General features: G+C 32.6%; 2 protein-coding genes across 2 annotated transcripts; one reads left to right on the top strand and one right to left on the bottom strand.

Annotated features, from left to right (window-relative positions):
* Positions 1–3,608: 3,608 nt before the first annotated feature.
* LOC114314005 (basic leucine zipper 34) lies at positions 3,609–7,708 on the top strand. Its single transcript, XM_028260443.2, has 4 exons — positions 3,609–4,389; positions 5,247–5,337; positions 6,254–6,380; positions 7,169–7,708. The coding sequence occupies exons 1-4, from the start codon at positions 3,776–3,778 to the stop codon at positions 7,366–7,368; spliced, it is 1,032 nt and encodes a 343-aa protein (XP_028116244.2). The 5' UTR covers positions 3,609–3,775; the 3' UTR covers positions 7,369–7,708.
* Positions 7,709–8,154: 446 nt separating this feature from the next.
* On the bottom strand, positions 8,155–11,824 carry LOC114314007 (glutamate receptor 2.8). The gene is made up of 3 exons (XM_028260444.2): positions 11,368–11,824; positions 10,079–10,476; positions 8,155–8,771 (listed from the first exon to the last, which is right to left on the bottom strand). Exons 1-3 carry the CDS (start codon positions 11,717–11,719, stop codon positions 8,415–8,417), a joined length of 1,107 nt encoding a protein of 368 aa, XP_028116245.2. The 5' UTR covers positions 11,720–11,824; the 3' UTR covers positions 8,155–8,414.

The following is an 11,824-nucleotide window of genomic DNA, read 5'->3' as shown; positions in this document are numbered from 1 at the left end:
ATATCAGAAAACATGTGTTTCAAAAAATTGAACTAAAAACTATTTTTTAAAAAAATTTAATAAACAGTTTTTCAAACACATCCTTTCTGATATCTGATCAACTTGATTTTTTACAGGTATAATATACTGAATAAATTTTAAAATATGAACGATTCGGATTATCAAAATTGGACCTAAAAGTAGATTCAATGACCCTGCAAGTAGGAAATATAAGGAGGAAGTACAAGAGGGGATCTTGACTCCTTTTTATGCTCCTCTGACGTGCAATAATGCTTCCTTTTGTATTCTCATCATCTGTGACTCTCTCAGTGTATAGTATTTGAGAATTTTTGGGATCCCAACTTCAAAATAATAAAATAAAAAATGTCTGTGTTTTTGTGAGTTATTATTGAAGTGTTTTCAAGAAAGATTTAGGGTTAAATACAGTGTTTCAAAGTGTGCATTTTCATTCATTTTAATCCCCATAATTCAATTGAGAAATCTTGTTCTAAACTTATTGGATCTTGTGATAACCTTAATTTGGGCAACAATTAAAGTGGAAGGTTAGACAAGCTTTTGCTTGGCAGAGGGTGTTTTGGGAAGATGGTTAAAAGCTGTTTTTTAATTTTTTTGTGAGAGAAGAAAGTGAGTTAAAAACTGGGAAGTGACTTTTAACTCACTTCCTAAAATATGCCTTAAACATGTTTGTCAACTTTCACTAATCATTATCAGTGTCCCCCTAAGTACTTAATAATACAATTTAAATGCCAACATGAGATGATGGAAGAAGTAACCTAGATACTTTGTGTGTGTGTGTGTGAGAGAGAGAGAGAGAGAGAGAGAGAGAGAGAGAGAGGGAGGCCCTCTGCATGTGAGTCTGATTTGTGGACAAAGAAAAAGGGAAGTGGGGGGCTAACAAAGAGTTCACATGGTGGGGGGAGGAGGACATGATTCTAACAGGCTCCCTCACTTTCTTTCACAGCTCATCATCTCCTATATGCCTTGCCTTGCCTATATATTCTTACCATATTAATTTCCCACTATAGAATGCCACTATTCAATATATATATATATAGATACATTATCCCCTCAAGGGATTCTTTTCCATGTTGCTCTCCTACACCCAAAATGCTTATGTTGTCATCCCATTCCATTACCATATCACAACCCATTTCTAATTTTTATTTTATTAAAGGTAACTTTTTGATTTAATTGGTTTTTTTTAACCCAAGAGTAATATGACAACTATTGTGGAGCAGGTGTGAATGTTTGAATTATATCTTCTTATTTTTTTGTTACACTATATATATTGGTAAGGTTAAAATTTATTAATTGTTAGAAATGAGGCAATACAAAGAGTATCAAACTCTCCATCCATAAAATTTGAACCTGTTTTTTTTTTTTCACACAAAAAAAGTAAGGTTACACAACCATTATGTGAAAGGCCTTAGTTGTTTGAATCCTATCATTAAAAAGGATTAATTTTTTATTTTTTATTTAATTGAAAAATCATAAAATGGGTACTATCTGATCATATACAAATAAAGATTATTTATTAGTAGGATAGACTAAAACAAATAAAATTATACATAACAATTTTTGAAGTATAAGCTTGACACAAGAAAAAAAAACTCGTACAAACACAAAAAGAACTAATAGCAAGCACAAAACGAACATATATCTTATAAAAATATATATTTTTGTCGTTGTCCAATTGACATGCGATTTTTCCGACAATGAAAAAAATTACAAATTAATTAGATAGTCTCAAAATAATTTTATTTTTATAGAGGTGCAAATCCTCCTCAGGATGCAATTCGTAATTAAGTCTTTCTTATACACTTAATTTTATATATAATGTAGTTATTTTGAAATTGTTTCAATGCTTTTGTAAAATTTGTTTTACTCCATATTCTACCAATATTCACCAAATTTTTTAAGGGCAAATTACATATACACCCCTCGAGGTTTGGTTAAATTACAGATACCCCCTGAGGTTTCGGAAATTACATCCCGCCCCCTGAGGTTTGTATTTTCATAACAATTTACCCCCTGAGGTTTATATTTCATAACAAATTACCCCCTAATTTCTTATGCAAATATAACATTCAGGGGGGAATTCATAATTTCTCAAACCTCAGGGGTATCTGTAATTTAGCCAAACTTCGAGGGGTGTATATGTAATTTGCCCATTTTTTCTTATTAGAATCGAATTAAGTGAGTCACATCGGCACGTGTTGTCTGATTCCGCTAGTTATTAAACTTTAGGACCACTTTCCAATGAAACCGTTAAGAGATCCCCTTCCCTGCCCTAATTCTAATTTCAAATTGCAAAAATGATACGAATTCTATTTAAGTATTTTGAATTTATTATAAATAAAAGTTGTATTATTGAGATTGGATTTGTATAATATAAAATTCATATTTAGAATAAATCTGAATCGTATAATGACAATTATAAATACTTTTTAGACAGTTAAACTTGAATATATAATATTATTATTTCAATCCAACACAACTTTTGATTTCTTGAGTTTTCAAAAAATAAAATAAAAAATAAAAATAAAAATCAACTCAACCCCCTCAAACAGCTGTTGCTAGCTGTCATAATCCTCCTCCATGTGACCACCACCCCCTCCAATACCTTTGGCCCAAACATTAAAAAATTAGGAGAGAGAGAGAAATGCTTATCATATGATGATGTCCCTCACATTTGTTCTTGTGATTGAGTCATAGCTATCATCCTTTTTTATTTTTATTTTTTATTTTTATAATTAAGTTAAAACATGATTTTATGTTTTTGAAATTTTTATTCCTATGTCTTCAATTTCATTCTTAAGATGTGATATAAAATTCTCACAAGGCTTTGTGGTTGAAAATATTGCATTAGAACATGGTTAAAATTATTGCCCCCTCGACTTCAACTTAAATGTGGTGAAAATTTTAAAATACATCAAATTAAGATATTTTATGACTAAAAATGTTATATGAGAATGAATTAAAATATAGATACGCATTAAATTACTTAAAATTTTACCAACTATTCATATGATAATAATCCCCACCCATCACCATGTGAGTCGTTTGTGCAATTTTAAGTAATTTAATTAGTGTTTGTATAAAATTCGTATTGGAAGCGGGACAAAGACTTTAGATATCATATTCATTCCCATCCTTCTAATACTGGTATTGTTATAGAAACAAAATTTTGTATCAACAATGTTACGTAAATAAAACTCATCTATAGAAATATATCAAGAAAAATATTGTGTTATTAAGATGCATTATAAATGTAGGACTCACGATACATGAGTTAAATTTAGACCATACAATAATTTTTTAGATATTTTTCGGTACACATATCTTTTCTAATTTTATATACAAAAAAATTCATATAAAATGCTATCTTGATTATATCTATTAAAAAAAAAATTATTTCTATTCATTAGAAGTCAAACACACAATGAGTATAGTTGATAATTGTTGTTGTCGTCGTTGTTGTTGTTTTTTTTTTTTTAATGCAATATACCATTATCATATCATTCCATTATGAATTTTTTTAATATAAAAATTATGTATATTTAGCTTTATCCTTTTAATACCTCACAAGTGTGTTTCTAGTTATAGCTCTCTCATTCTTTTAATAGCTCAAGTGTAGTATAGTACCAGATCATTTACACAAAGATTTATTAAAGATTTATTGCTATTTTGCTTTCAAGTGTTTTGTTGGTTAAGTTATATAGTTGTCTTGTTTCTTCACATTTCTCATCAATTCTAAGTTTATTGTCTCATTTGAATGCAATTTTCCATGGCTCAATTACCACCCAAATCACCAAACATGACTCAAAATTGGCCTCCTTTTCCTCTCCAAATGATGCCTATCCCCTCCACTCCAATGGGCAGAAACCTAATTCCCACCACCACCTCCGCCACTGCCGCTGCCGCCGCCACCCAAACACTGTCGTGGGTGGACGAATTCCTCGACTTTTCCTCGGTGAGGCGCAATGCGCAGCGGAGGTCGGTAAGTGACTCATTTTCCTTCCTACCCTTTCTTGAAGAATACCCAACTTCTGCACCACCACCCACCGCCGCCGTGCACGGTGGAAACACCGCTGGTGGTGGCGGCTTCGAGCGGCTGGATGAGGAGCAACTCATGTCGATGTTCGCCGATGAAACGACGATGAGGGTGGCGCCGCCACCGGCTGTATCGTCTCCGTCGGATGAAAATTGCAATAATGCAGAGAAGCCAAAGTCGCCGCTGTCGCCGCCGCAACAGCGGCGTCTAAAGGAAGAGCCACCACCAGATGATTATGGTTTATGCAAAGCTGACACACCAGAACTGGCAAAGGCTTCCAAAGCCGCCGTAGCCTCCGGCGGAGACACTATCGTCGATCCCAAGAGAGTTAAAAGGTGATAACTCTGAATTCAACAAGTCACGTATACTAATTGATGCATAAAACATTATTTATTGTAAAAATCTTTCAAAAAAATGTTTCAACTTTGCTACTAAAAATTGGTAATTACGTAGGTATGCTCTGCATGGCTATCCTAATATTGTAAAATTGATATGGTTATAAAATTTTCATATAAAACTTTTTTTGGAAAATAATAAAAGTGATGTTTTTAAAAATATGAGTGAATTTAATATTTTTTTAAAAATTTTAGTTGGATAGAATTAGGACTTGTCAAATAATTTTATATTGATTTTATGTACAATTATATTTGTGTATTATTCAGTCACCGATTATTAGCACCACATACCTCAAATAATAATAATAATAATAATTATGTAGCACCTAATTATATATAAAATAATATTTTTGATTTGAAATAAAAAAACTTACATCATTAGCATAAAAAAAATTTATTTTATATATAATGATGATGTGATTGAATTATATTTTTTTACTTTGTAAAATACAACAGTTAATTTAAAAAATTGTCCAGAATCTATAATCAATAATCAAGATTGATTTGTAATATGTCCCACAATAACAAGATTAAATATATACCATTGATTTAAAATTTTGGATAATTTTTTTATTTTTTATCTGGGTACTCAGTCTTTCTCTATAAAAATAAAAAATTAAAAAAATCATTTAAAATAATTTTTAATTATAAAAATATCTTTGTTACATCATAATTTTTTTTTTTTTTTTTAGCAATATTAAAATTTTCCTTCAATAACAGAGAATTATGTAAATACTAATCGAGTTGACTAATTAATTGTTTTTTTTTTGGGGGGGCAATTAATGTATGTAAATTAGAATTTTGGCGAATCGTCAATCAGCACAGAGGTCACGAGTGAGAAAGCTGCAATACATTTCAGAGCTGGAACGTAGTGTAACTACTTTACAGGTACGTTATTTGCTTCAAAAATACCATGAATTTGGAAAATGTATTGTGAATCTTACCCAAAAATATGTGTGGTGGTGATGTAGATTTAAAATTAGTGAGGTGTGTGTCACGCCTACCGTGAATGTAGACCGCTAATTCATTTTTCTCTGTACGTAATATTGTTTAGGGTCATTGTTGTTTCACATTTTTCTTTCAAGTATATATATATATATATATATTTTGGTTTTTTGTTTTTGTTTTGTTTTTTGTTAGACTCTAACCAGGGTATGATGCCTGGTTGGTGGTAAGGGAGCACCTCAACCATCAGGTCAATCTCTAAAATTTTGTTTTCAAAATTTTACCTTTTAGTTTTTAGAATTTTTTTTTTACTTGTTCAAAGCATCACCTCGATCGATTAATTTTCAAGTACATACAATGCCTGCTTCATACCTATAGGCCATGTTTGTTTGGGCGGACTGGATTAACATTCCCATGGCTAATAGTCCTAGGACTACGAATCCGTTGGATTATATATCCTATCTTAACTAATAGTCAAGTTTAAAATAATTAGTCCGTACTTCAATTGTTTAACCAAATATCGGATTAATAATTTTATTGGACTATTAGTCTAATCCCAAGCTCATGTCCACCCAAACAAACATGACCATAGGGTAATTATTGAATAAGTGAGACTTTTAACCCTTGATCCATTCTTAAAGTTTGAGTTATAGGTCTTGACAAAGTGATACAACTCAATTGTTTATCAGTTTCTTAAAATAAATCATTCTAAGGACACATTATAGCACCGATTAACAGAGCTATAGACACAAAATGTGTGCACAATCAACTACAAAAATCTTGTCTGTTAATATCTTTAACGTATTCAATTTTGTGTTTGGTTCTTTTTTTTTTTTTTTGTTTTTTTGTTTTTCTGAAGATTGAAGTATCGGCAATGTCACCGAGGGTTGCATTCTTGGATCATCAACGGTTGATTCTTAATGTTGACAATAGTGCACTCAAGCAGAGGATTGCAGCACTTGTTCAGGACAAAATTTTTAAAGATGGTAAACCCTCCTTATTCATGAATTTTAAACATGTTTGTTGTGAAATTTCACACTCAACCATGGCTGAACCATGATAAGTTAAATTGTTCCACAATAATCTTCTATTCCAAATTTTTCCTTCATCCTTCTACAATGTACTTTAAACTGTATGATATGGTAAAAATATGGAAACACGACAACATCATGGCACAATCATGTGGCTAAAAATGACAAGTGACCATTTGTTCGGATCTTTCGTGTTTTTTTATCCCAAGGTTCCTCTCTATCACATGATTAAGTCGGACATATCTATTCTAAGGTAGAGAATTGTCTTTGGAAGAAAATTCCAAACGAAAATCTCAAAAATCTGGCCTGACTAAGAATACATTCGATAGAGACAAATTTTGGAACTGAGGCATAAAATTTAGTTCTTTTTGTTTGTTTTGAATTTGAAGTTAGATAACAAAACAACATATAAACAGCTAGCTAAGTTTGCTCTCTTTCGTTATCCATGTGGTTTGTTCACCTTAATTTCATGGGGACCTCAAGTATTTGTGTCCACATTTCCTTGTCAATCTTTCCCAATTTGACAAACTATTGTAAAGTCCAACATGTGATCTTTCACTCCAAACTTTGGAAGAGGGATTTGAAAAAAAAGAAAAGAAAAGTATTATATAAGTCTGAAATTCGATGTAATTGCATGTCAGATTGACTAACGGAGTTTCATGATTTATTCATAATATTTCTATATTTTAGGTGATTGCGTCTGTTTTCTGTGATTTAAAGCTTTTGTCTTGTAAAAATGGCAGCTTATCAGGAGGCATTAAAGAAAGAAATAGACAGATTAAGACAAGTATACCATGAGCAGAACCTAAAGAAGATATCTGTCACCACCACCACCACCACTGCAGCAGCACCACCACCATCAACACCGCCGCTGCCGCCAACAACCTCCGACAACATTGGATGTACGGACAATGATATATCTTCACAACAACAACAAAAATAGATAATAATAATAAAAAGCAATACTAGGGAATGAGAGGTTGCTGTGCTTTCTGCTGCCATTCACGTGATGTGTTTTCTTCTTTCCCAATTTTAATCTAATGTTTAAGTGGGACCCTTTTATGAGCTTGGGAAGATCTGGGCCATTCATACAAATGAATCACCCAAAATCACATAAATAAACGGTATAGATTAAAGAGTTGATTCCATTTATCTCAAGCTTTTTATAAATATTTTTTAAATTCTTATTACATCACACGATTATAAATATATTGAGACACCAAAAAAAAAAAAAAAAGAAAAAGAAAAAGGAAAAAAGATTCGAGTCTTGAGAATTCTGTGCCTTTTATTTGTGTTTTCAATTAATTGTAACTTCATATATTTTAGATTTTAAATTAATGTGGAGGGAAAAAAAGAGTTGTTTGTGGAGGGTGTGGGCTGTGTATCGGGATGTATGATAGTAGAGGTTGTCAGAATTTGTGTAATTAATGTCTGATCAATATTATTTATTTTTTAGAACTTTTCATATATTCTTTTCTTGGGCATAATATTTATTATTTTTTTAATTTATTCCATATTACAAAAATGTCTCGCTCAATATACATAATATTATCATTCCTCTATTGATCACCCATCCGATTAAAAATTTAATACTTTAAAATTTTTTTCAAGACAAATGCCATTTTTGACAATCACTAATCAATGTTAAAGTTTGACATTTTTAAATTAATAAACACACGTTATATTGAATATGTTTATTTTTAATAAATAAAAATATGTTAATTTATTTGATACGTATAATTTTAATATTTGTATAAAAGGTTGAGATTATTGAGTCGGAATACAATACGTCTAAAAAATTACAAAATAGTGCAATTTGAGAACTTTAGTGAGGCTAACTTGTCCCTATGTACATCCGCCCCAACCAGTGTTTCCATGTGAAGTAATTATCTTGTATTTTCTGAACACAATATTGATCGTGTACTATGTGCTTATATCATTGGAAAAATGAGAATAACATGGCCAAAAAAAAAAAAAAAAAAAAAAAAATCATAAAACACCACCGATCGGGCACTTGGTCACGTGATGTTCCGGTCTCAACTGATAATTTTTGCTCAACATGGCCAATATAAGTCTCCAGTTGATCTTGTGTTGAAGCATGTGACTGAATTTCCACTTGCCAAGAATGACATAGAACACAAGAGCAACTGTTGAAGTGCCTCCTGTTAATATGAAGAGTATCCAAAAGCTGTTGAGGCTGAGGGTAGGGTTTCCATGATCAGATTCCATGTCCAAACACTCAGTCCCAGTCATGCTGTTCTCTAACTCTCCTAGTGTACCACTCTCTGCCACCTTCAATAGTGCTTCATTTATATCAGCAAGCATTGGAGATCCCTTCGGAAATACCTGAGTCACAAACCATTACAAGTTATATGAGTCATATCCATTCAAATGATCATATTTTTTTTTTGGCACTTTATACCTAATCTTATTTTGCCCATTTGCATCTTCACCTTTCAGTTGTAACAATCAAACTCTTACATTTTTAATCAAGTGTCAATGCCTCCTTTCCCTTCAAATTTGTTAGATAAATTGACTGAATTTGTGATGTGAATGTCAAAATTAGGCCGCATATCATGCAATGACAATTTTTAGCCAATTTCTGTATCAGATTTGGATAGAAAGAGGACATTGGCATTTGATTAAAAGCGTTAGGATTTGATATCCTCATTTGAGAGATGAAGAAAAGGGATTGAGTATATAGTGTAGGGGTGTGTGCAGTGCGTTTTGAACGGTTTGAGAGTAAAATTACAAACTGAATTGCGGGTTAGCGGCTTGACAAATGCGGAATTATCATACATTTGCATAATATATAACATTAATTTGTATAATATTTTTTAGATATATAACACAGTAATTTTACATAATATGTTTCATATATATAATTATTAATTTGTAATAAATTTCATATTTTAAATCTCTGTCACACTCATTTTAGAAGTTAAAAAATATATATGTATTAATTATAGCGGAACGGAGTGGTTCAGTTGGTGGATTATAAATTTTAATGTTTAAACTGCAGTTAGCAGCTAGAGCGGTGTGGTTTAAATAGAATGAGCTATATTTTGCATAGCCCTAAGTGCAGGGGTAGAAAGTATAATATACTTTTCTTTTTTGGCTTGATGAAAAGATAGGAGGGAGCAACCAATCGTAACAATTTTCCTCATGCATGACCAACGGAGACCCTACTTGTTGGGGATCTAGACTAGAAGGGCCTAAACGAGCTTGTCAATTTTCCTCATGCATGACCAACGGAGACCCTACTTGTTGGGGATCTAGACTAGAAGGGCCTAAACGAGCTTGACAAAATGACGGAACTTCACATGGGAGAATCGCAGGCGCTCTCTCACGATGAACTTGAGCCATACTTGAGTCAGTCCCACTGGGGTCCTAGTGAGTGAAAGTTAGGAGTAGAGATAGATGTCGCCCCCATAGAGACACAAAACTTATGGGTGTTTTGGAAAGATGGTTAAAAACTGTTGTTTTGACTTTTTTGTGAGAGATGAAAGTGGATTAAAAACTGAAAAGTGACTTTTAAGCCACTTTCCAAAATGGCCCTTGGAGTCACTTGCTCACCATATCGAGTGAGAGTGAGCTCCAATCATATAATCTAATATGCAAACACAGCCTTAAAACAAAATGAAGTGACTTACAAATCCAAAGCCTCCAATTTTATACGACGGCCCTGCTAGGATGAAGCTCTTGCAGTACATGGCGAGGAACAGTTTTGCGAAAGGAGCTACAAGAAAGAGGGCTGCTATTTCTCCACTCTTGAGCGCTTGAGCGCATTCTTGGGGTGAGCTAAAGTTCTTGAGGTTGGTGGACTTGAATCCCAAGACATCTTTCAAATATGTCGGGACATGGGTTCCCTTGCCGTGCCCAACCATTGCATTGCTATTCTTCAAGGTTTCAATGTTTCTTGTTGCGGGCTGAAGCTGCTGCACGGTGAGCATGCTAGTGAGGCTGGCAGTGTAACTTTGGGTGATGACGAGTGCCACAAAGAGCCACACCACCATTGCCATTCTTGACAAATTGCTATGCAGTTTTTCCCCTGTGCTCAAAACAATAACCAACCAAAGTCACATTATTGTTGATTAGCTGAATAATCCTCTCCTAAACAATTTTGAGGGTAGAAGGTTTATTATGAAACCTTAGCCAGTTTCCTATTTTTTGTTTACATTAAACAGAGAGAAAAAAAATTGTCTTTATTATTTAAAGACAAGATAAAAATCCAGTGGCGGAGCTATTGGTGGTCAATGGAGGCGTCTAGTAGCAGAGCTAGAAAATTAATTTAGAAGGAGCAATTATTAATCGCAACGTTGATTTTTTTCACCCCTTCTTTTTGTAATTAATAACAATAAAATGATAAAAAGTTTTTGAACTAATATTAATAAGAAAACTTACTTATTCATTACAAAATTTTTAATGTAAACTTTTACAATTGATCTTGGCCACTTATTATCTTTCAAAAATAAAAATATAAATCCCTAATCAAAATTCTTAATTTTAGCACAAACCATTACAAATCAAAACCCCTAACTCCAGCACAAATTACTATTTTAAATAATTTTTTTTTTGAGCATATCAAAAATTTTAATTTTGACACAAATAACTAGACATTAAAATTAAAATCAAAAGATCGCATTTTTAGCACAAATAAAAATAATATATAAAATAAATAAAAATACAAAGTGAGGGGAATGAAAATTGTTTCACTGGAAGATTGCCAGGGGTCAGCTGGCCTACGACCAACGGTGGCCTGTAGCCAGAGATGGTAAGAAAGGGAGGAGAGAGCATGAACATTGTTCTAATTTTTATAAATTTTTTTTGGAATTGATTCTATTTTTATGAAAACGAAAACAATAAAGCAAAATAGTTTTCGTTTCAAGATTTCCAAAAAAAATAAAATAAAATAGAAGGGATTATGTTGTGTGTCACTTACCATTCAAAGAGAAGAGTGTGGTGAAGCCTAACCAAAGCAAGGTCCCAATTTGATCCATGACAGAGCCTTGAAGTTCAGGGCAGTGATTTCTCTCTATTAACCACACAACAAAGCCATTGTATATATTGATAGCCATTATTAGAATCCACATGTCTGTTGTGAATGGTTTCATGAATAACAAAGCCCTGTTTGTTTGTAATTGAACTGGGACTACCATCACCAATCCTGATTCTGTGTATGCCTCTGTGAATTCTGCATACTGATATCTACTTGCTAGTATTTTTACATCACCAACTACTCCCCTGAAATTCTGCTCCAATGCACAGATAAATTCCAAAGTAAAACCAAACATTATCAGTTTATTTCTAGTCACAGAAAAGAGTTAGCCCAACAGCTAAAGCAAGAGGAGAAGAAGAAGAAAGAAGGCCTACTCTTTTGTACAATCCATTCATTTTGG

The sequence above is a fragment of the Camellia sinensis genome, chromosome 7, assembly GCF_055761805.1.
Source record: "Camellia sinensis isolate YWXY chromosome 7, ASM5576180v1, whole genome shotgun sequence".
NCBI lineage: Eukaryota > Viridiplantae > Streptophyta > Magnoliopsida > Ericales > Theaceae > Camellia > Camellia sinensis.
This window is presented reverse-complemented; position numbering and strand designations above follow the sequence as displayed.

Coding starts and splice junctions, on each gene's coding strand:
- LOC114314005 (XM_028260443.2), top strand. CDS start 3,776: ATGCAATTTTCCATGGCTCAATTACCACCCAAATCACCAAACATGACT. Junction 4,390..5,246: donor GATCCCAAGAGAGTTAAAAG/GTGATAACTCTG, acceptor TATGTAAATTAG/AATTTTGGCGAATCGTCAAT. Junction 6,381..7,168: donor GGACAAAATTTTTAAAGATG/GTAAACCCTCCT, acceptor TAAAAATGGCAG/CTTATCAGGAGGCATTAAAG.
- LOC114314007 (XM_028260444.2), bottom strand. CDS start 11,719: ATGTTTGGTTTTACTTTGGAATTTATCTGTGCATTGGAGCAGAATTTC. Junction 10,477..11,367: donor CACACTCTTCTCTTTGAATG/GTAAGTGACACA, acceptor TTTTGAGCACAG/GGGAAAAACTGCATAGCAAT. Junction 8,772..10,078: donor AAATTGGAGGCTTTGGATTT/GTAAGTCACTTC, acceptor TTTGTGACTCAG/GTATTTCCGAAGGGATCTCC.